Source organism: Raphanus sativus, chromosome 4, assembly GCF_000801105.2.
Source record: "Raphanus sativus cultivar WK10039 chromosome 4, ASM80110v3, whole genome shotgun sequence".
In the NCBI taxonomy this organism is placed as follows: Eukaryota; Viridiplantae; Streptophyta; class Magnoliopsida; order Brassicales; family Brassicaceae; genus Raphanus; species Raphanus sativus.
The window spans coordinates 7,492,875-7,517,551 of NC_079514.1; the positions used below are offsets into that span (position 1 = coordinate 7,492,875).

At 30.1% G+C, this 24,677-nt stretch overlaps 2 protein-coding genes and 1 long non-coding RNA gene across 4 annotated transcripts; 1 reads left to right on the forward strand and 2 right to left on the reverse strand.

Moving 5' to 3' along the window:
• The first annotated feature begins 6,700 nt into the window (after positions 1-6,700).
• Positions 6,701-7,921, forward strand: LOC108850149 (pentatricopeptide repeat-containing protein At1g10270-like). The gene has a single exon (XM_018623727.1). The coding sequence runs from the start codon at positions 6,701-6,703 to the stop codon at positions 7,919-7,921; it is 1,221 nt and encodes a 406-aa protein (XP_018479229.1).
• A 2,137-nt stretch (positions 7,922-10,058) lies between these two features.
• On the reverse strand, positions 10,059-12,205 carry LOC108852934 (uncharacterized). The gene is made up of 4 exons (XR_008945500.1): positions 10,906-12,205; positions 10,687-10,809; positions 10,428-10,513; positions 10,059-10,292 (listed from the first exon to the last, which is right to left on the reverse strand). It is a non-coding gene; the product is annotated as an uncharacterized LOC108852934 (long non-coding RNA).
• A 1,835-nt stretch (positions 12,206-14,040) lies between these two features.
• LOC108852925 (cationic amino acid transporter 6, chloroplastic-like) lies at positions 14,041-23,449 on the reverse strand. 2 transcript variants are annotated; one of them, XM_057010008.1, is made up of 8 exons: positions 22,962-23,449; positions 22,803-22,845; positions 22,392-22,489; positions 18,653-19,684; positions 17,294-17,516; positions 16,213-16,546; positions 15,225-15,453; positions 14,041-14,987 (listed from the first exon to the last, which is right to left on the reverse strand). In XM_057010008.1, exons 4-8 carry the CDS (start codon positions 19,002-19,004, stop codon positions 14,380-14,382), a joined length of 1,746 nt encoding a protein of 581 aa, XP_056865988.1. In that variant the 5' UTR covers positions 19,005-19,684; positions 22,392-22,489; positions 22,803-22,845; positions 22,962-23,449; the 3' UTR covers positions 14,041-14,379. The 2 variants fall into 2 exon arrangements, with proteins under 2 accessions (XP_056865988.1, XP_018481899.1); XM_018626397.2 differs by lacking the exons at positions 22,392-22,489; positions 22,803-22,845; positions 22,962-23,449 and having other exon boundaries at positions 18,653-19,801.
• Between the last annotated feature and the right edge of the window lie 1,228 nt (positions 23,450-24,677).

Consider the following 24,677-nt stretch of genomic DNA (forward strand, 5'->3'; position numbering starts at 1 on the left):
TGATATCCGAAAACCAATACCGAACCCAACCAGCACAGAAAACCGAACAAATTTTTTGAAAAATATACTTCCAAAATAATACAATAAACACATTAGAACCTTAGTCAAAAGAAAATAATCTGACATAAACCGTGAACCAATATATGTATTCTATTTGGGTATGTTATTATCAAGTGTTAATATTAAAACATGATCAGAAAACAATTAATCAAGAAAAGTGATTTTCTAGAAAATGGCGGATATACATTTTGTTTATATTTTTTTGGAAATTTAATTTTTATATTTGTGTTTTTAATCATATTTGTATTTTCTTTGTAAAGTATTTTTCTTAAATGATTAGTGATGGATATTAATCTATTCTATTAAAATAGTTGGAATAAACTTATATCAATAGGTTATGTTTCTAATTTAATAGAATATATATAAAGTAACATGTTATATTAATCAAAGATAATGTTAAAATTTTCGAAATAAAAATTAAGATTATTGAATAACATTAAGATTATTTGGTTTGTATACTGACAAAATGAGCAAACATAACGGAATAATATACTAATATCACAGTAATAATTCATTTATATTATGTAACAGAGTCCAGTCATAGTTTTAGCATAATACTGTAATATAGGTTGACAATTCAAATTTGGTATAAACTCAGAAAGAAAAGAATGATTATTTTTATAGGAAAAATCCCATGAAAAACCTTCAAAGTGACAAACACTTCCACTTTAAACCTCCAAATTTTATGTTTTCATAATAAACCTTGAAATTAAAGACATTTTTAACAAAAACCTTCAAAATGGTTAACATGTTTTATGATGTTAAGATAAACAGAATAATAAACTCTATTAATATCGCTATTAACTCTGTCTCCTTTCGATAAAACATGTGACTTATTGTAATTACTTATATTTTTAACAAACCATTTTTTATTTTATTTATGAGCCATGTAAGTATTTGTGAAAGAAAATAATAGAAAATCTAAAAAAAAACTTATAAGTGAAAAGATATCGTGTTATACACAACATAGAGTAAGATAGTTCTAATATTTTGAATCTTCTTATTCTAGATTTACGAGTCCATCATGTATCGTGTCTTCTTCAATTGTTTCTTTTATTTGTTAAAATTCCCAAAAGCTTTATGTTCACAATTTCAATTATGTTTCTGTAAACTAATGAAACCTAGAAGGAACCTACGCCCAACGATTTTCGCTCTTCATCCTATGGTCTTATCTTTGCTTCCCTTCATCTTGTGCTCTCGCAAAAACCGATGATGAAATTGCAATATCGTAGGCGAAAATGATGAACAGATACATCAGAGCTTCAAAGAAGCCATCTTTTTTTTTTGCTAAAAAATGGTTAAACCCGGATCAATAATGACACAAGTCTAACCCTCGGGTGGAGGTACAGCCCACGGATAGACTCTCTCCTAGGCATTCAAATGAGCCGAAAGCAATGGACCCATATCCGTGTGGCCAGTGGAAATCGAACCCGGAACCGTATTGAGACCGAAATTCTCTCAAGTACCACTAGACTAACCCCACTGGTTAAACAAAGAGGCCATCTTCTTCGTCGTCGTTTCTAAGAATTTTTCTTAAAGGTAATTTATTATTTTGTTTCAGAATATATACGATAATTCTATTAAAAATATAGATTTTTTTTTGACATGGATTAAAAATATAGATAGTTGCAACAAAACACATGTTTTTTCAAAAGGTACGAGTTAATAACAACGGTAACAGAGTTTATTATTTAGTTATCTTAACATCACATAAAACACGTTAGTCATTTTGAAGGTTTTTGCTAAGAATATTTTTAATTTCAAGGTTTTAGAAACATAAAATTTGGAGGTTTAAAGTGGAAGTACTTGGCACTTTGAAGGTTTTTCATGGGATTTTCCCTATTTTTATATGTAACCTTAGGATTTATGTATTAGAAAGAAGTTGATAGCAATAATTATGGATTTCATTTAAAGGGTGGTTATAAAACGTATATTAGAAATTGATAGCGATAATAATGGATTCCATTTAAAGGGTGGTTATAAAAGCGTATATTAGGATGTAGTTAGAAAATATATGTTTAAGTATCCTCTAGACTATATTTGAAAAGTGATTTTGCAACATGTATTCTCTATAATCATTCTCACAAAAATAATATGACATGGCTACTAAAATTGATGACACGTTTTATAGATTAATATGACATGGACAATTATATTTAATGTTAATTTATATTTTTGGTAAACTTTTTATAATATGGTAATAACTCATATATTACATTTATTGTCGATTTACATTTTTAGATTTTTTAGAATATGGTAATAATTCATAAATCATCATTAAAATAAATATATTCAAGTATGGCATTTTAAATTTCGAAATATCATTTAAATTATAAAATATTCAAAAATGTATACATTTTCAGAAAATTATAAAATTAAATCGTGAAATCAAATTAAATAGTAAAATCATTAATATCTTATATATATCTACAATTTTCAAAAATATTGTTTGATTTTAAATTTTGACAATTATGAAAATTTTAGATATTTATTGAATATAATTAATTAAAATAAATAAATAGAAAAATCTACCTAAGATTATAATTTTAAATATATACATGCACATTCTTAAATATAATTTAAAATAAACAAAACAATTTTTTTCTTAGACTATCTTTGAGAAGTGATTTTGCCACATGTCCTCTCTACAATCATTCTCACAAAAACAATATGACATGACTATTAAAATTGATGACATGTCTTATAGATTAATATGACATGAACAATTATATTTAATGTTAATTTATATTTTGGAATTTTTTTAAAATATGGTAATAACTCATATATTACATTTATTGTCGATTTATATTTTTAATTTTTTTAGAATATGGCAATAACTCATAAATCATCATTAAAATAAATATATTCAACTATGGCATTTTAAAATTTGAAATATCATTTAAATTATAAAATTTTCAAAAATGTATACATTTTTCAGAAAATTATAAAAATTAAATCGTGAAATCAAATTAAATCGTAAAATCATTTGTATCTTATATATATCTACAATTTCATAAATATTGTTTGATTTTAAATTTTGACAATTATGAAAATTTTACATATTTATCGAATATAATTAATTAAAATAAATATATATAAAAATCTACCTAAGATTATAATTTTAAATATATACATTCACATTCTTAAATATAATTTAAAATAAACAAAATTATTTTTTCTTAATTTTAATGTTTATTTAAATAAATTTATATTAATATATTGATAAGAAAAAAGAAAATTTACAATATTAGTTAAAAATTTTAAATATAATTTATATTTATCTATTAAAAGTATTTTAATTTTTTTACTGCACATAGTGGAGGAAAACACCTAGTGTAACATAGAAAAATAATAATTGGACACAACTTCGTATCAATTGGTCATACGTGTTTTAATAGAATAGACTAAGAGATACTAGATTTTGATCCGCGCTTTGAAAGTTTTGCTTTAAAAATTATTATTTTTTGTCTGAGTTTTAAAATTTGAGTTTTGACTTTGGTAACTGAGATTAATTTATATTAATGTTTTAGTGGGATGGACATTTAGGTTTGAGGTTTGTGTAGGGTTCGGTTGTTCAGTTTTCAAATTATTAGCTTCATGTGTTAGGACCTGTTTATGAACTATTTATCTTTATCAGATCGATTCGAGTAATATTGGGTTCAAGTCGGATTTTTTATTTTTCCATAAACCCTGAAGTTAAACGAATTAGAAATAGTTTGGGTTTAATTCTGGTTTAAAGCCAATTTAAAAAAAAAATCTCTCAAACCTAAGTTAAATTCCAAAGACTGAAAAAGTTAGATAATTCCTGTAATTCAAGGTTTTTGATATTTTTTTTTATAAATTATACTGCTTTTTCTCAAATTATATGATACTAAGGTTTGGTCCGTCCTACGGGCAGGTTAATAACTAAAAAATTATAATATATCAAAAAATTTATTGAATATCTCAAAATGTTTAATTTAGTTAAATTGTAAGTAATCTTTAAACTATAATACCAAAAGTTATAATTATGCGGCATTCAAATTTTTAATATAACAGTTATACATTTGTATATATCATTTATTTTTGATCTATTTTTGATAACTCTGATACTTTGGTTGAAATGTTGATTGTCATTTATTTTTTTGTTATATCTTCATCATTCTTTCTCCGGTCAATGTTTTGAATATATATTTTTTTGTTGAAAACTTGAAATGCTGAAATAACCACATAGCAATATACAATGTATTATGTTTTTTTTTAACAAACAATGTATTATGTTTTGAAAATATATAATTAGATTAAATATAACTCTTGATGCTCTTTTGGCTCAATTTTATGTATGAGGAGACCATCAAACACACTGACGCAAACTGTTGGTCCACTGCAGTGTGGTGAATGTAAAGAATTAGAAACTTAACTAAGATCAGAGTTTTGAAGATAAATAACATTAGAGTCACCTATTAAGAACAGAGTTTTGAAGATATAGATGATTAAACTTACCAGTCAATCCGTATGTTCGCCATAATCTACTGGATTGTCTGTATTTTTTGACCAGCCTCAATATTTCTTTGAGCTCTCTACATATATCTTTTTTTTTATAACACTGTTTATAACTTGGTGGAAACAGAGACATCAATGTTTCTTACCAAAAGACAAGGCAACTCAAAGAAATGAAACACACACGACAAAACATAATTTTCCAATATATAGGATCGTATAATATATAAATTTGAAATTAGAATATATTTGAATATAAATAAACTAAAAGTCAATTTTGTTGGGTATTGAAACTTAATCTTATGGGTTGGGTATTGAAATTTTTTTGAAAGATTTTTACTTATTATTATAATATAACAAACAATATATTCTTAAAAATATCTTGAGGTTTCAAAACTTAAATAAACAATCGGTTAACTTCAAAATTGTGAAATTGTAGTAGAACAATAATCAGTTATTTATACAAAATTTTAATTTAGAATAAATTATAGTTGAAATCTTTTCGTTCTGTATAAATAATTTTGTTCATTTGTTCTGAATTGAAAAGTTTAAATGTTAAAATATAATTTTACCTAGATAGTTGAAATGCATAAAGAATATATTGTAATATGTGGTAAATAGATAATCTGTTCGATATGTGGAGTATTATATGTTGCCAAGATATATATTAATTAATATAACCAGAAAATATAAATTTAAATTATATTTACACATGTTAAATTAACTAAATAAGTGAAAAAATATTATACAAAATTAGGAGATGGTTATTCGAGATTTCTTAAAGAAACAAATACATTTAATTAAAAGCATAGATTAAAAATATCCAATGGCAAAGAATGGTAAATACTTCAAAACTTCAAGGTGGCATCAATAAAATCTGTTGTGTTTTAATAGCATTGACTAGCAAGTTGACGTTATGCATTATCGATTCACAAAATCTTGAGGTGATCATGATATATGTCAATTAGGGTCGAAGCCCGCAGTCCGAACACCTATGATCCTAAAAATTACCGGGTTTGGGCTTTGTTTTATAAGCCCAGAAAAAAATCGGGTCTTTCAGGTACATTTGGGCATTAAATATTTTGAGCTTAAGTCCGTCTAGACTACGGCCGGCCCGAAAACCCAAAACTTTATATTTTACTTTAAATATTATTTCAATCAAAATCTTTATTAGTATTTAAATATTATTTTAATATTTTTAATCAAAGCTCTAATAAAAATTAAAAGTTGTTAATGCACCTTATTGTTTGATCATTACAAATGTTATATTTTAAAATTTGCAAATGTAACTTTTTCTTTGATAACATTGTTTCAATAAAAAGTCTGAAACGTTTGATCCTATTTATCATAAATTTTATTCTCTTATATGTAGTTTAAATTTATTTTTGATTATTTAAATCTTATTAATTTCGGTTAGTTTATAATATTTTTTAAAGCATACGAAAAAGTAAAATATTTTTGATAAAGAAGAAAAGTTTAAATTCACTTTACATTTAAAGTCACTTTACATTTTGTTTTAAAATGTCAAAACTGGTTTTTTTTTTTACAAAATTCATATATATTAAAACATTTGAAACGATAATGACAATTTATTTTTCGAAAAGCCAAAAAACCCGAAAAACCCTATAGTCCTATAAAGACCGAATCGGGCTTTGAATTCTGGGTCCAAAATATTTCCGGACCGGATCGAACTTAAATATTTACGGACTTAGCGGGATTGGACGGCGCCGGGCTGGACCGGCCTGAATAGACACTCCTATGATACATAAAGGCTTTCAGCCTTTCACAGTAAAACTTACTGAAACAACGTCGTTTATAGAACCAAATCACACTACCCTGCTGGCCCATCTCTTCCTCCGGATTTAACCGATTCGGACCGGTTTTGGCTCTTAAAACAAAACGACGTCGCTGGGGTCAGGTTTGTTTAAATGGCATCAAGCCCACGGACCCACGGTTCTCAACAGGCCTAATACTTGTCCTCTCACCATCTGAGACTGTTACCTGGCCACTCCTTCCGATCGAACTGGTTTCGGAAGCCTCCCGATTGAACCGGTTTTTAGTTTTCAAGGGGTTTCGTAATCCTTGTATAAAAAGTGCTAACTAGTTAATGTTTGGCGTGTACAAATTAGATTAATTTAGGTTAATAGTGGCTTGGACGGCGATGTCAAGCAGCCGCAGTTTCTTCCAGAGAATGATGCATTCACCAAAAACAAAACCGTATCCAATTGGGAGGGATCATTCCCGGAAGCAACTGCCAGACTGCACCAAAATTCGTTGTCCATCATCGATGCTTGACCATCGAGTCCACTTCCTGATCAACGAAGTTTCTGACCTCGACAGTGCAGCCAACCACGCTCGCTTAGCTGTGAGGAAGAGGATGAACCCCGAAAAGGCCCTCTTTACCTGCAATGCAATTATAAGCGCCATGTTCGCTGCTGGCCGGTCCGGTGACGCCTTTGATCTGTTCGATTTCTTTTTCAACGAGTCCAAGATGAAGCCTGACATCGCTGCCTGCAATCTCATCATCAAATCACACTGCGAGGAAGGCCGCCTTGACAACGCTCTTGGACTCTACAACCACCTCTTGCGCCACCCTCCTTCCCCCAACCACAAGACATACGACCTCTTGACCGAAGCCCTGGTCGACGCCGGAATGATGGACCAGGCTCTGGAACTTTTGCTGAGAGGAAGGGCTGAGTTATTCAATTTCCAACAGCCAAGCATGTACATGAATCTCATTCGTGGCTTCCTGCAGCAAGGGAATCTTGACATGGCGTATCAGCTCCGGGACGACTTTAAGACGTGTTCCATACGCAACAGAATCACAATACTGAACTCAGTATTCGTAGAGTATTTGTTCAAACAAGGCAATGATGAGAAAGCTATGGAGCTGTACAGAACCTCTTTAAACAACAACGGCTTCACAGCAAACGGACATGTGGGCCATCCTTATTTGAAAGTGTTGCTCAAGTACGGCAAAAAAACCCAAGCCTGGGCATTATTCGATTATATGCTTGACAATTTCGACGAATGCATTGGGTTAGGCAACGAGACTCTTAATATGATGATGGACGAGTGTATCAAGGAGGGGCGGTTTAGCGATGCACTCAACATCTTGGCCAAGTCCAAGGCAAAGTCAAAATACTTGCATGTGGGAGCTTACAGGAACCTTATTACAAACTTCTGCCTGAATGGGAGGTTGTCTGAGGCTGAAAGTGTGTTTGATGAATGGCTGAAACAAGAAGGTACGAAACCAGATGATGCAACTTACACATCATTGATTCATGCATATATTAAGGCTGAGAGAGTTGAGGATGCCATCGAAACGGTAAACAAGTTGATGGCTGCTAAACTCCACAAGGTTACTAACATGTTTCTCTAATTAATTATGTAGTTAAGACTTTGATCAGTTTGCGGAAAAATAAAATAAAATAAATCCTTATTTATATTATTGATTATATTAGAAAGTAGAAACATCTCTAATCATCACGATCCACCCATTTCTTTTTATCACATATAATATAAGTACAGTCAGTCATACCCAAACCAACGTAGATCAATAAGCACCCTAACTAATCACCCACTAAGTTAAGAAAATCTTGTTAAAAGAGCTAAATAATCTTTGGGCCGTTCCAAATTCTAGGCTCATTGTATCATATTACTCCATAAATGATGTTTTGTTCAAAGATGTACTAGATTTTAATCTGTACTTTTACTTTTAAAGCTCGATTTTTTTTTAAATATCATTTTAAAATTACAAATACTTTTTAATTATGAGGGATCTTATTTCCATATTATAGTTAGCTACTATAGTTACAGTTTTGTTGATTGTGTATGTTTTTAAAATAATATTAGATGTTGAAAATGATTTTAAAAGTTATACATTAAATTTTAAAAACAAATAATTTCTTTTAGGCGACAATATTAATTTTTTAATTTACCTAACTACTATTTTGTTAAAGTTTCATATATTTCTCCTCTTAGTTTATAATATTTTATGTATGACAAAATTATCTAACAGATTAAGTATTCTGTTTACAAATAATTAAAGACCAAAATATTTTTTGTAAAAGAAACATAATTGTTGGCCAAAAAAAGTCTATCCAAAACTCCGACCCAAAACACAATAATAATTATGTTTTGCTCTTAAAAGGGGGCATTTGCATACTAAATAGTGTGTGCTGACAATATTTGCAGATATGGAAAAATAGGAGGCCCAAGCATCAAACCCAATTTCTGACTGCGAGAAAATACGTTGATGTCCCTATGCAGTCTCCCTCTCTCTTTTACGTTGAAAGCTAGAAAATTTTGTAATGATTACATGCAATGTAATGATGAGGAAAAAATACAAACACAAGTAACTTATATATACTACCCAAGCATCTGCATTCTCTCTCTCTCTTATCTCTCCAACGAAATCATCTTCTCTTTTCTATTTTTTTCTATTCTTATTCTCCTCTATTCTTTTGACCAAAAAAAAAATTCTCCTCTATTCTACCATCATGAGATCTATCATATATAATCATTCAATAACAACTCTTTTTCTCAGCACCATAATCTCTGGTTCGTCTCACTCTTTCCATAGAGATGCGCATCGTCATGCAAGGATAAATGATAATTAGCTAGCTAATATCAGTTGTTAATCTGAATCATTTATGGATCATACATAACATGAATTCTATGTTATCATGGTTATAACTTCACTTCTGTGGATCATTTTAAGTTAGTATCACTATAAATCGATTATTTGGATACTTTACATGTTGGCTTGTATTTTGTTTTATATTTACCGGCTATTTGACCAGTTAACAAATATGTTAGTGTGTATTAAATTAGTTTAGCCGGCTAACAAATATATTTCAAGCTATTAAATTAATTTAGTCGGTTAACTAATATATGTTTTTATACTTATTTTCTTTGATTTTATTTTGATTTTATTTTAGCCGGCTAATAAATATTAAATCATATAGTTGATATGTAAATGAACACGGTTAAAATGTGATTTTTTATATTTCTATAAAAATTAGCATGGCTATATTTCAATTTATCCGTATATTTTGAGTATTAACTAATGTTTTGGGTTAATATTACCGGCCATTGGATCTGTTGATGGCTATGTTAATTAGTAAATGGATAATATTTAAAATATAGTTATGTATGACTGAACCAGTGATTAACCGATTTATATAAAATGTATGAAGTATAGATTGTTGGATGTAAATAGAATGGCTATATTTCGATTTGTTCGGCTAACAAACCAGTTATCCAATTATTTTTAATGGTTATTGGTTATTTAAATTAGTGGTCCACTGACATAAATAATTGTCCGGTAATTGTTATTGTTAGTTAGATTTTTCGATCAATAGTCGGTTATCATTATAGATTTAGACCCAAAAATTAGTATTATATCCAATAAGCTAAATAGTATAGATTAACTATCTAAATATTATTATTGTTAGTTGTGCTTTTCAGAGAGTAGCCGGTTATCATTATAGCAAAAAAACAAGTAAAATCTATTAACCGGTTATTTTACATAATTGCATCGCTACAGAGAACTTGTAATTTTACAAAATTTCATCATTGAACTCCAAACACACCAAATTTTACATTAAACTCAAACACATAAAAGTGGATTGCTTGGAGAGTCCATACTTTTTGCAAACATTTTCAATAATAATCTAACCATGAACTGTTGTTCTAATCATATGGTCAGGTTCAGTACCAGCCCCATCAATAATATATGGTTCACTATTCTGCAACAAAACAAAAACTTCAGGCACTATCAAGTAAACTTATGATAAGGTAGCCAGACTAAAAACAGTTAAAAATAAACATGAAAAGAGATAAAACAAATAAGCAATGGTGTGTATTCTGAAGATAATACATACTAGTACTTGATAGTATTGCAACCCTTGGTGATATGGTCTCCCAACTCATCAACAATCCGATCTACCTTGTCCGATTCTTTCTTATTCTTTTGGTCAGATAAATTGAAAAAATAATTAAAGTCAAAATATTTAGAGATCATCAGAAAAGATAAACTTTAAAGAGCAAAGCAAAAAACTAGAGGAAGCAACATAATATATGAAACGCGATGAGACTTACGACAACAAAACATGAGTTACTATAACAAGAGGAAACACATACATATGATCAGAAACAACAGAAGCAGAATGAACTTCCTCGACGGTAACGCCAGCTCTGGCAAAATAATGTTACTACAAGAAGAAGAGCTATTTTTCAGAAGGTACTGGTATGAATTCCCTTTCTCTGATTCATTTGTTTTATCCAACAAAAACACATAAGTGATAAGAAAATTAAAATAAACAGAGGAGGAGAAGAAAAACAAGGTTCTTTATTGAATACCTCAAAACAAAAGCTTCTTCATTAATCATAAATTATTCTCTGACTCTCTTTGGATTTCTAAGAAATAGCACTAGATAAAATCATGAAAGACATCGATGGAGAGAAGGTGAGAGAGGAGTCAGAAAGAAAACTCAAGCAAACAGGGAAAAAATAAAACTGAGGCGAAGGAGAGAGAGAACAAAGAAATATAAATGAAATAAATGAAATATAGAGTTTTTAAAATGTATTAGATATTAGGCTAGTTATAGGAAAATAGGGATAGTATTGACATTAAGAAAAAACACGTCATACAAAAAGACAAAAAATCCATCCTTGCAAATATACCAGTTATGTTTGTATATCGAGTGCAATTTCTCTTAAAAGTATGTGTTAATCGATTATACACAAGCGCGGTCCAGTGACCTTCATATAATATAGGACTTCGATAGGTTTGAGATTGGTCGAGATTGATAAAACTTGGTTGGATTGTGATTGGTCCTAAATTTTCCATTGATAGTTGCCGAAATTGACTATAAATAGCCTGAAAACAGTGGCATAGCAATGTAATTATCTTCAAAAATAAGTCACCGGCCGGAAAGTCACCGGCAGCGACTCTAATCTGCATGTTCCACCAGAAACGCACCGGAAACAGGATCCTGGAGTCAGAGACGCTGTTAGCAACGAGAGAAACGATTTAACATCACCGATAGATCAGTCTTCTCCGGAATCTCAAAAGACAGCCAATATTTAAGAGGCTGAGATCAGCTCCGTACAAAACAGAGCCGCTAAATCCAATTGCATGTGATCAATCACAAAGGAATTGATAACAAACTGAATCAAAAGTTCAGAGACGAAGATCTAGATAAGATAAAATAAATCCAGGATAGGTTCAGAATCAAGCCGGCCAACGTCATCGGAGTGAAAACGGGGTCGCCAGAGTCAAAAACCGGCGACTACACCCTAAGGAAAGATGAGCCCCAGAGACAAGAGTCGACCAACCATCCCTGAAAAAGCCAAGGGATGTCGGAGACAAACGCCGTAAACGAACCGGCGATTGCAGTCAAGTCACCGACTCTCTATCTCTCGCTCTCTCTGAAGGATATAGAGAGAGGACAGACACGTACGTTTTAATTAGGGGTGGACAAAATATCCGTAAATTTTGATTCGATCCGTTATTCGTTCCGATTCGATCCGAAAAATCCGAATATCCGTAACTTAACGAATCGAAGCAAATACTAAAATCCAATATCCGTCAAAGACGAAGCAAATCACAAATACTAATATTTTTAGAAACGGATATCCGATCCGATCCGTTATATACATATATATGTATACATGTTTACAAAATTATATAATATACATACTTTTATATTTTTATATAAGTTTTATAATGTTTTTATTTACTAAATTAATTATTTAGTTATTAAAAATTTTGAAAGAATGTAAATTTTTATTAAAAAAATAATGAAATATTATTATTTTATTTCAGATTTTCTTCTTTTTCTTTTATTTTCTTTATTTTTTTAATTTTAATTATTTTTTACGGATCGAATCGGATATCCGGAAAAAATTCGGATATTCGCGGATATCCGATGTTCCGGATATCCGAAAATTTACGGATCGGATCGGATCGAAAAATCGAATATTCGTAAGGCACGGATCGGATTACGCATATCCTTAAAATTCCGGATATCCGCTCCGTACCCACCTCTAGTTTTAATTATGTAGTTAAGACTTTGATCAGTTTGTGATGGAAAAATAAAATAAAGATCCTTAATATACAATGGAAAAAAGATTCAACACCCTAATTTACACATTTTATTATTACACATCATCTTCTCTTTCTTCCACCTATTAATTCAAACACTCTTTCATCACTTCATTTTTTTTTGTTCACTTCATTCTACAATGGTTTTTCTAAAGAAAATATTCAACACCCTAATTTACCATAATTGTTAAAAAATATTTTTTCTATGTACAAATCAAATAAACCAAGTTTCTATTTATAGAATACAAAAGATGATAAGTTTTAGTATAAAACTCTTTCACAAAAAATATAATTTACTATAAAATAATTGATGCTAAATATATAAGATAAGATGAAAAAAAGAAAAATGCTAAAAGTAGACCCCACCTGTAAGGATTCAACCCGTTGAATATACATCAGATTGTTTTCTTTTTCAACTACACCATTGTTACCATTCAACAGTTGAAAAAATAATTCAACAACCCCATTGTTTTTAGTCTATGCATTCCAGATAATTATATATTTCATGTGGGAGGAGGTCAAATGAAGATTATGTTCAGATAGAAATCCCATAGAGTATACTTGAGAAGTGATTTTGCCATATATCTTCTCTACATTCATTTTCACAAAATAATATGACATGGTTACTAAAATTGATGACATGTCTTATAAATTAATATGACATAGACAATTATATTTAATGTTAATTTATATTTTTGGAAACTTTTTAAAATATGGTAATAACTCATATATTACATTTATTGTCGATTTATATTTTTGGACTTTTTAAAATATGGTAATAACTCATAAATCATCATTAAAATAAATATATTCAATTATGGAATTTCAAATTTCAAAATATCATTTAAATTAAAAATATTTCAAAAATATATACATATTTTTAGAAAATTATAAAAATTAAATCATAAATCAAATTAAATCATAAAATCATCAGTTTCTTATATATATATACAGATTTTGCAAATATTTTTTTTAATTTTAATTTTTGACAACTATGCAATTTACATATTTATTTAATATATTTAATTAAAATAAATAGATAGAAAGATCTACCTAAGATTATAATTTAAATATATACATGCACATTCTTAAATACAATTCAAAATAAACAAAATTGTTTTTATCTTAATTTTAATGTTCAGTTAAATCAAATTTATATTAAAATATTAATAAGAAAAATAAAATTTATAATAATTAAAAAAAAAATATAATTTATATTTATCTGTTAAAAATATTATAATTTTTTTACTGCGCATGGTACCGGAAAACACTTAGTTAACATACAAAATCATAATGAATTGCTTTCCTCACTTGTAACCAAAATAAATAAATAACGAAAGAGGAACTGGAATGGTAATAAAGATTTTGATGTTTATGGGAAGATCATAAATCACTTAGATCATTTTAATTGTTTCGTAAATCCACATAAATTTGGCGTCAACTATACCGATATTCTTAACTCAACACACAGAACATCATGGCCCAATGGTAAAGACGGGCTTCTTCCTGCACCCAGGTTGTGAGTTCGAACCCTGCTGGAGGGAACTAAGTCATGATTTCTGGACACCAACACAGATATGGGCCTATGCTTTAGGGCCCATTTGCATACCCGGAAAGAAGGTCTATCCGTGAGCTGCACCTCCCCTTGGGGATTAGTCTGGGCCCTTCCATAGATCCGGAATATCCCCAGGTTAATCAAAAAAAAACACACAGAAGAAAAAAAAAATCTAAATATAAGGAATTGCCATTTGAACATTGTCCAACTTTTCCGGTTGCACCCTCGTGCTAGTCACATGAATTTCAACAACATCTATTCTACCCATCTCTTCCGCCTCATAAGTCCTATGAACGCCATACAACACATAGAACATCGTTACAAGGCACGTCCAAATCGCAAACCTCTGAAACGACAGCGTTTTCAGTGTTGTCGTTAGAAAAACGTTAAGGAACACTGAAGCTGCCGCCGGCCACGGCATGAACGGAACCGACCATTTGGAGGGACAGGAAGGTGTCGGAAGATTCTTATTAGCCGTAGACGAGATCGACCACGTGTGATATTGGAAAAATGCAGTGACCGCTATTGTGATAGCGATAAATAGCGTCAGGCCCCACCACGGTTTGTTCAGTTTCCACCAGAGGGAGAACGCTAGCGAGAAAGAAGAGAGGAGGGCAAGGAACGAGAGTGTGTGAAAGGGTGCGTTTTGGCCTGTTAAAGTGTATTTGCGATAGAGAAGAGCGTTTGCGACTAGATAGAAAACACAGAGCGTTCCTAGTGAAATCAGCTCCATCACTATTTCTAGATCGGTGAATAACGCAATTGTAGCTGTGCATATGCCTGAAATCACAAACGCATAATAAAAACCATAGTGTTAAATGGAATATAAAGATTTTATAGTTATTTACATTAGTTATAAATTTTCACACTGTTACAATAAATATACTTATTTTTACAATAAAAATATACTTGTTTATAAGAATACTTATTTTTTACTATAATGAGGCTACATTTCACAATCAAACACATCATAGTTTTTAAGGTTAAGGAATTGGTTAAAAATTAAAATGATATTACCGAGAAAGAGAGTAGCGTTCAAGGGAGTCCCTGTAGAAGGATGAACCTTAGCGAGCCATGAAGGGACCAGTCTGGCTCTTCCGATCACACAGAGATATCTCGCCTGCCCTAACATCGCCACCAAAAGCGATGCCACGATTCCTAGACTGGCACCTGCACCAACCACGTTCCCTGCCCAACCCCACCCGATCCTCCGAAAAGCAACCGCGTACGACGCGCTCTTTGATATCTACAACATTATTTTTTCATGTTAAAGGATTAGGTTAACACAATTTTCTTGAGATAAACGTTTTTTCTTTCAAGAGTCAATGGTTATTGGAGTGAAGTTTAATTTATACCAAATGATGTAAATAAAGAAAAATAATTAAAACTAAAGTTTAGTTACATATTTTTCATTCAAAGTAAGAAAAATAAAAATCTGAAGTTGATGCCTTTGGTCAATGATGCTTTTTTAATATTCCTTTAGAAAATAAAATTATACTCCCTCTGTTTTTTAAAGATCCATATTCTAAGAAAAAAAATTGTTTTAAAAAGATACATTTTTTACTTTTTCAATGTATTATTTAATGAAAATCTGTTAACTTCAAGAAAATTAATTGTGTTTATTGGATTTTTATTGGTTAAAGATTATGGAAAATTGTTATTCACAAAAATCAATGTATTTTTAATGTGATTTCTTAATATATATGAAAAGTATAGAATATGTATCTTTAAAAAACAGAGGAAGTATTTAATATAATATGTAATCATTAAACAAGTAATACAAGCCAACAAATTTTCCTATAGATCAAAGATTCAAAATATTTAAGCAAAAAAAAGATTCAAAGTATTGCTTAAAGAAATTATTAGTCGCCAAAACTAACTAAATTAGCTAAAATATTTAATTAAAGAAATATATATATACTTGATGGACGTGCTCGTTATCACATTCAGAAATGGATGAAAAGTTATTAGCAAAATCTTCACAAAATAACTTTAGACATTATACCTCGTTGTACGGAACCATGACGCAGAGTACGAGAGACATGAGGCAATAGAGGACGGAGACGACTGAAACGGAGCCGATGATTCCGACGGGGAGACTGAAGGAAGGGTTTTGGATCTCTTCAGCAAGAGTGGAAACGGTGTCGTACCCAATGTAGCTGAAGTACACGACGGCAGCTCCGTTAACCACTCCGCGAGCACCGTATGGAGTAAGGCCTCGAGGCTCCACCAGCGCCTTGACTCCGTCACCGTGACAGAACCCGGCAATTATTACAAACCCGAAGAATATTACGTGGAACACCGTCATCACTAGGTTCAGCATGGAGCTTTCCTTCGTGCTAAGATGATTTTAGAAAAAAAACAATCAATTTGTATATTTAGTCATATACCAAAGATTGATATGGTATAAAATCTACTTTATTGGTAGAAATTTAATGAATAACTCAGTAGTTAAAAAAATACGAGAGAATACAGTAATGATTTTCCAAATCAGATTGTGAAATACCGGTTAAATTCTGATGACATATGTTTGTTTCTAAATGGTTCAAATTTCTTTAAATTTTAAAACTTAGTGAAGTAATTTAATAGTATTAAAATATTAAAATTATTTAGATACTAATTTTATTTGAAGTTAAATGGTTTGGAGAAAAAGCTAAAACCAATTGAATAAACTTATTAACAGAGAACAAAATATATGGACTGGCTCAATATCACAGTTATAAAGTTGTGAAATAACATTACATAGAATGACTTTTTAAAAATCTGTGTCGGCGAAAAACTGAAAGAATCAGATTGGCTTAAAACAATGTTTTGATGCTTAGAAAAATAATAATTTTAAATAGCTTATTTCCTATCTACGAAATAAATTTCTAGTTGAAAACTAGTTAGTAAACAACATTACGTTCAATCTATCTTAACACTATTGTGGTTAAAGAGATGAGTCTCCGATTGCGGAAACTGATGAATTATTCAACAACTGAATTATTTAAAAACTATTTTAATTGTCTTTTATGAAAACTTACGTGGATTATTGGTTAATGTAGTACCTATGACTTCGCACAAAAATAAAGCAAAAATTATAGTACCTATGACAAAGGCAAAGAGTGAGGAGAAGAACAAGTACGACCGCAGGAAAATCAAGTTCATTGTAACCTTTCGTAAGACCAATTACTTTAACTCTCCACGCGTTTGGATCAGAAACGCCAATCGCGGTACACATATACTCCGTAAAGCTTCTAGCAACCGCCGCGTTTGACAAAACGTACTCCAATAGTATGTTGACTCCTCCAAAATATCCGATGAACTCACCTGGCCCAAGTGTTTATTGATATATTTATTAAATTTCTTAGAGCACCAGCAGTGTTTTACTTTCTCAATTAGTACTTAGATATAAAATAATAATATAATTTAATATTTTCATTAAAGTTTAAATAAGAAAAAACTAGCTTGGTTATGTGGTAGACACATAGCATGGACGTCTCTCATGTAGTCCCAAACGTTTCTTGAAGAAAAAACGTTTTTCTCCATTTCTCTGATTTTAATATTCTTTCTTCTTTTTTTGTCTAATTAATTTATTAAGTCAGTGATGGGAGACTATTGTTCATACTACCACCTCTGATGTTCTTAAGCTATCGAGCCAGGAGTTTCTCAAAAACAATTCTCATTAAAAATAATAATATTTTAATAAAAAGATTTCATATAAAAGTTTTTAAAATAATGGGCTTTTTAACTTTTGAAAAATTACCCTTTAAAATATTAAATTTTGGTGAAATAAATCTTTGAGAAACTTACGGATGCATTTACATTTTACACTCTTTTTTCCAGAAAATTAAACTGCTTGTTAAATGAAAAATGTGAAAGTACTGTACATTTTCCTTCAACATATGTAATTTTGCATTTTGATAGAGAAACTATTATATTAAATATTAACCAAAAGAACCTCAAATATAAAAAGTTAAAAAGGAAAATTTAACTCTTGAAGGGTCAGTACTTTTCGTCTGACAAAGATAAATCATATGATGATGAACAGAAAGGAATCTCGTATCCATGTACCATGTTCTCTAGATCTCTCTGACTGCGACAGCTGACAACTACTAGTATTTACGTGTTTTTTTCTCTTCATAAAGATATTAATCTTTGTATAGGTAAAAAAATCTGTTGGGAGGTGTTAAAAAAATGTGTTGGGAAAACAAACAAAAAAAACTCACCAGATGATACAAATTTAAAAATAAATTAACAAGATCATTAAAAATTACCCTATAACTACTTGATAGAGAAAATCTTAGCTGCTTGAAAGTTGAGACCAAAATAAAGCAACTTAAGTTACAAATCCTGTTTCTAGTATTTTTTGCTTGTTAATGCCTCAGTCTTAAATTTTATTTAATTAGAAGCCAAAACATCAAAACAGAGAAATAAACAAAGCAACTTTTTATGGAAATAAGTACCGAAAGTGACTCGGAGATAACTGAAAGCTCCACCGGCGACAGGGACGTTAACTGAGAACTCGGTGTAGCAGAGTGAGGACAAAAGTGCCGAGAAACCAGCGATCATGTAGGAAATGAATACTGCCGGGCCAGATATGTCACGTGCGACGGGTCCGGTGGTCACGAAGACACCGACTCCGAGCATTCCGCCGACGCCGAGAGAGACGAGGTCGAACCATCGGAGCTTGCGCTTCATGTCGGCGCCTGAACGGAGTCGGACTTGGGTAACCTCTTGGTCGGGAGTCCACGTGGCGAGCATCCTGGACTTGAGCCTGTGTGGTGTTTGTGAGAGGCTGTGAAAGTACTTTGACATGCTCTGTTCTTTGCTCTCTCGTTATATGATCGTAGAAAAGTAAGGTCGTTTGTTTAGCTTGACGACCGGGTATATATATATATACTAGTAAAAATGCTTAAATTTTTGAATATTTAACATATAATTTGAACATATATTAACAATACATTTTGGGTTTAAAATATACTAACACAGCATATGTTGTTTCTACTATTATCGGGTGTAGTGTTAATTTGCATTTGCATAATAAAACCATAAAATATGGGTAATATATAAATCATAACAATTTACAGGGGTAGTTTTTTTTTTTTTTTGTAACTTAGGCTTTCAACAGGGGTAGTTATAAATCCGAGTTTGGTTAAATCGATTGGCGAAACTAAACTCGATTATTGGTTTTTCAAAGATCTTTTATTGATCAGTATGTGATTACAAACGTGATTACAAGAAGAATAAGAAAAGGGAACAAGATCAGAGCTTTGGTGAAAGCGATACGACAGTACAAAGAAACTCTATTGATAGTAAAATCCTAAACTTTGTTGTCAGTATTTTAGTGTCTGTCTGTGAATTTCCTTCTCGTTCTCCTCTTTCCTTTTATAGAATAAGCATGTAGCCTTTCAGTCCGTCCTAATCTTGTTCGCCCTAAGGGGTCAGGCCTGAAGTTGAGCTTTAATGAGCTTTTCGCCGAGCAATGGTTTCATAGGCTGAATAAGTTCAACGGACCGACTAATTGGTTAGCAATTTTTTTGGCCGATTAGGTCAAAATCGCCTCGGAAAGTTTCCGAATAGCGATTAGTTAGGTGCCTAAACATCTGTGTTTTCGAATAGAGGTAACATGTGGTTATTAAATATCATAGGATGTCGAGTCCAGAATTCAGGTGCAGCATATTTGCAACGAACTTTTTTATAAAGAATTGTTGTAGAGCCAAAAAAATTTGGTTGCTTCTGGCCTATATATGTCAGGGCCGCTTTGGATAAAGCGACTTGCGCTTTAATATATACTAAATTTTAATTCGTATATACGCGAAGATAGTTTTACATTTTATAAATATATTTGATACTATTACAAATGTTTTATTATATAATTTCTATTTTAGTATTATATATGTGTAACTCCATGATATTATTGTTTATATTTCTTATTCGGTAATGATTAGTTTAATACATTTTACTTTGTTATTAATATTTATTACTTAGTATTATAGTTTTGAGTTAGGTGTAATCAAATAACAATATGAAATAATCAAATAGATAATCTCCTTCAAAATATGTTTTTTTTTTAATTATACATTTTCTTATAATACATTTTTAAAATTTATTTATTTATATTATAGAAAATAAATATGTTTAAGATAATTTATATTTACATGTGTTTAAAAAATATGCCTTAACAAATATTATTTTAATATTTTCCGGGATTTATAAGAAAAAAATGTTTTGTTTAAATAATATAATCCTATTATTTTAGTAAATAATAGCATCTATCATATTATTTTAGTAAATTTTATTGATATAGGATATTATTAATTATATTTATTTTTACTTTTAGTTAAGATTTCAAAATATTAGATTAATTATGTGTGATTTTTGTTAAAACACTCTAGAATCTCATATAAAACAGTGAGGTTTGGATTTTATTTTTATGACTAAGGAACTCTCCTCAAACACTCTAGAAACACTTAAAGTACTTTAAAATCTTTAACTTAAATTTTGTTCAATAACAGTAAATTTTAGAGTATTTTATAAAATGTCAAGTTCAATAACACTGAATTTTAAAGTGTTTTTTAATTCATGTTTGAATAACAATGAATTTGTCATTTTAATACAAATCACGTAAAACTCCTAGTTGAATACACCCTCCATAGTATGTTTTTCATGGTGCATTTCAAAAAGTTATTCTTCGTTATCTATGATTTTATCTTTGAAACTTTAGTATTTCGAATTTGAATATTTATTTTAAAATTTTATATTTTGTCAAAAAAATTTGAAAATTACACTAATATTTTGAGTTTGAAAAATTACACTAATATTTTGAGTTTGGAAAATTACTTGAATTTTTTTGCTACTACATTAATAATGATTTTTTGTAAAGTTTTCTATTTTTTCTCAACAAATTTTGTTATAATGAAAATAAAATATATAAATAAAATTTAACTGTCATTAATATTTTAAATGAATTACTAAAATTTATAGTTTTCTAATAACATATTTTAAATAGTATATGAACTAAAGGTTATTATATACTATTATATTTTGTATATAAATATTTTAAACAATATATTGTTGAAGTTTCAAAATAAATAAAAAGATAATATATAGTTGTAGATATAAAAGTTTAACCTATGTTAATAAATTTATTTTCGTATAAAAATATTATATAGTTTATGAATTTTAACCCATTAATGATGAGTGATAATTTATTTAAATGAAACAATTTAAAAAATAAAATTTGTTAATTTACCTATTTAATATAATTTTTCATATTTAATACATAATATAATTATAGAATTTTTTAAAAATAGTATAAAATTCTTATTTTCTTGTTTTATAATAAAATATTGGTTAACATTGATTTATAACATTTTATACTACTAATTACGAAATTGAATAATATGTTATTTTATTAAAATATTTAAAATTTTAGTAATATTGTGTTAGATTATTTCTTAACAGATTTTGTTATGATAACAGATTTTTTTATGATTAAAAAAATAAAAATAAAATTTATTGTTGGTTTATCATCAATGTAAATAATCAATATGTCATATTAACTAATTCATTAAGTAGTCCTAGTATGACTTGTTAATGATAGATAAAAATTAGGATCCTAAATTAATAGATTATATATATATATATATAATAGAACCTACAGTGAAGATTAGTAAGGATTTGATTTAAGATATTGTTTTCGGGTAATCCCCTATGTATCTGGCTATTTGAGTTTTGATAAATGAAATACTATAATGAATAATTAAGTATAAAACAAAGTAAATTATAGGTGTTGTAAGAGCATGTTTATTGGTAGCAACCTTAAGTGTTGCTTAAATGGGTTATCATTAATTTTTAACTATTAAAATTAAGACAAGCAACTTTGTTGAGAGATACTTAATTAAAAGGGTTTATTGGTAGTTGCTTAATTAAGGGGTGCTTAAAAAATAAACATAATTTTATTGAAGATAAACAAGAATAACAAGAACAACAAGAAAATTTGAAACAATGAGAAAATAGAAGAAGATCAAGACCAGGAACATTTGACAATAACCAAGAACATTTAAACTACATTAAAACCGTGATACGTTTTTTCATAACAAAAACTACATAAAACAGAACAAGAAACTTAAAGCCACAACCAACCATCACTAAGGTCAGTTCACTAGAAAAGCCATTCTTGATGTTGTTCCAATAACGTACCTTTTCTTTCTGATGGCTTCCAATAAGCAATAGAAGGCCTCCTATAGTAATGCTAGTGATCACCACCTGAGAGCTCCACTCTTTCACTAATTATTTACCTGACAATAATAACGACAACAAGAACAACATGAGAACAAGAACAACATGAGAACAAGAACACATTTATATCATCAAAAGTACAGACAGAACACAACCAACAACAACAAACAAAGTTCAAAGTAGACAGGAAAAAAACACAGAGTAATTCATAACAAAGCAGACAAGCTTTTGGTACCTGATTCTAAAATTCTATATCAAGCTTTTGGTATCTGATTCTCTAATCTTAGGTTGAGAAGAGAAGATACACATAACCCAACTGATTGAGAAGCATCTACAAATCCTACCACACAAACAAAACAACAAATAATTTACCTTACGATCTGACTCAGCTGTTTCAATTCGAAACAGATGCATCCTGTTTTCGGGAGCGACAGAGAGAGATCGATAGAGAACAGAAATAAATAAAGTCAGCCACTTTTTTTTCAACCAAATCATAATCCCAACACAATCACAAAACAACAAGGATTTTACCTTTCGATTCGACTCAGATGGATGCGGTTTTCGTGATCAACAGAGAGAGAGATAGAGAACGAAAAGAAACAAAGTCAGCGGTTTTTTTTCCTTCTCAATCCAAATACAATCACAAAACAACAAAGCTTTTATCTATCAATTCTCAAAACAGATGCTTGATTCGACACAGATGCATACGATTTCGTAATCGGCAGAGAGAGAGACAGAGAACCAATCATTGTTATGCTTTGCGGTAGTGCCGGAAACGGATTCGAAGGTTTCTGAGGACGAAACGGGCGGGATCACCACCGTTGGGATCCTCGGTGAGTTTGGACCCGTCGAGGCAGAAAGAGGCGAGGCTGAAAGTCCGAGTCACCACAGGCTCCAATCCTGAGTCATCGGTCATACTCCTGCCATGGCTTCTTCTTCCTTCTTCCTTCTTCGCGAATAAACCAGAGAGAGAGAGAGAGAGAGAGTCATGACACCTGTCCAAGAAGCAACGTTGCTTTTCGTGCTTAATTAGGGGCCGTCGCTTCTGCTTTCTTCTATTTTTTATTTTCTTTTAATTGTAAATATATTAAGCAACTTCATTAAGCTACGGCGATAAACATGCTCTAATTTTTAATATGTACACAAAATCTAACCCAAAAAGTTCTTCTCAGCTTTTTTCCCAGAATTAAATTTTTGCCAAAAAAAAAGAGAAAAGAGGATAATAGACACGTTTATAGGACGACAAAACTGATCGTGATCATTGGGATTTGGAAAAATCTAAGTGGGTGTACCGCCGACCTTGTTAGAAGCTTTTATTGATAAAGTAATTGTATGTCCTTTTTCACTAGTTACAGCGAAGCTACCGTCCTACCCCTTTCTCTAAACCACTGGTCCAACAACACGTCAACACATGCTTTAAATTACCTTTTTACCCTATTTGTTAAACCACCGAGCACATGCATCTGCAGCCTTTCGAAGTTCGAATGACCAAATTCTCGTATTAGGAATTTATCATGATGATGAATGTACTTGAGGAAAATCTTGGTCTGGCTCCATTTCTAATCTTTACGAAGCATCTAGTTATAAATAATAACTAGATTTTGACCCGCGCTTCGAAAGCGCGGGTATTATTTTTCACTTTTATGAAATATATTATTTGTTTGTAATTATTGAATGTATTTATCTTAGTGAAACTTTCTTTATAATAAATTTGATACATAGAGTGTCTGTGGTAAACTATGTGCTTCTCTTGCTTTGTTTTATTCATTCTCCAATCAACATATTTATTTGACTTGTTATTAAAATAAATGATTTTAGGACGCAACTGTACAATAATTTTACATTGATATTTTGTTTAAACAATGTGACATATTTCTATATTAATTAAATATTTACATTGTAATTTTAACTAAATTTTGACCCGTACGCCCGTGCGGATGTATATTTCGAAAATATGTTGCTATTTATTTTTCATGTCAAAATCAAAGCTGGATAAAAAAATTCAAATCTGAAGAACCGAACCGATCACGATCCGAAAGATTAATACTAAACCTGAACCAAAATTGATTAAATATCCAAATTATTCAAAATTTTGATATTTAGACAACAGAAACCATAACCAATTTGAACCAAAGTATTTTGGATATCAAAATATATCCGAAAAAGATTTATATACTTATATATATTAATTATTTTTAGTTTTAATGTATATAAAAACACCCAGAATATATATGATACTTTTAGGTT

Coding starts and splice junctions, on each gene's coding strand:
- LOC108850149 (XM_018623727.1), top strand. CDS start 6,701: ATGTCAAGCAGCCGCAGTTTCTTCCAGAGAATGATGCATTCACCAAAA.
- LOC108852925 (XM_057010008.1), bottom strand. CDS start 19,004: ATGTCAAAGTACTTTCACAGCCTCTCACAAACACCACACAGGCTCAAG. Junction 16,547..17,293: donor ACTCTTTGCCTTTGTCATAG/GTACTATAATTT, acceptor AAATCATCTTAG/CACGAAGGAAAGCTCCATGC. Junction 14,988..15,224: donor GAACGCTACTCTCTTTCTCG/GTAATATCATTT, acceptor TTGTGATTTCAG/GCATATGCACAGCTACAATT.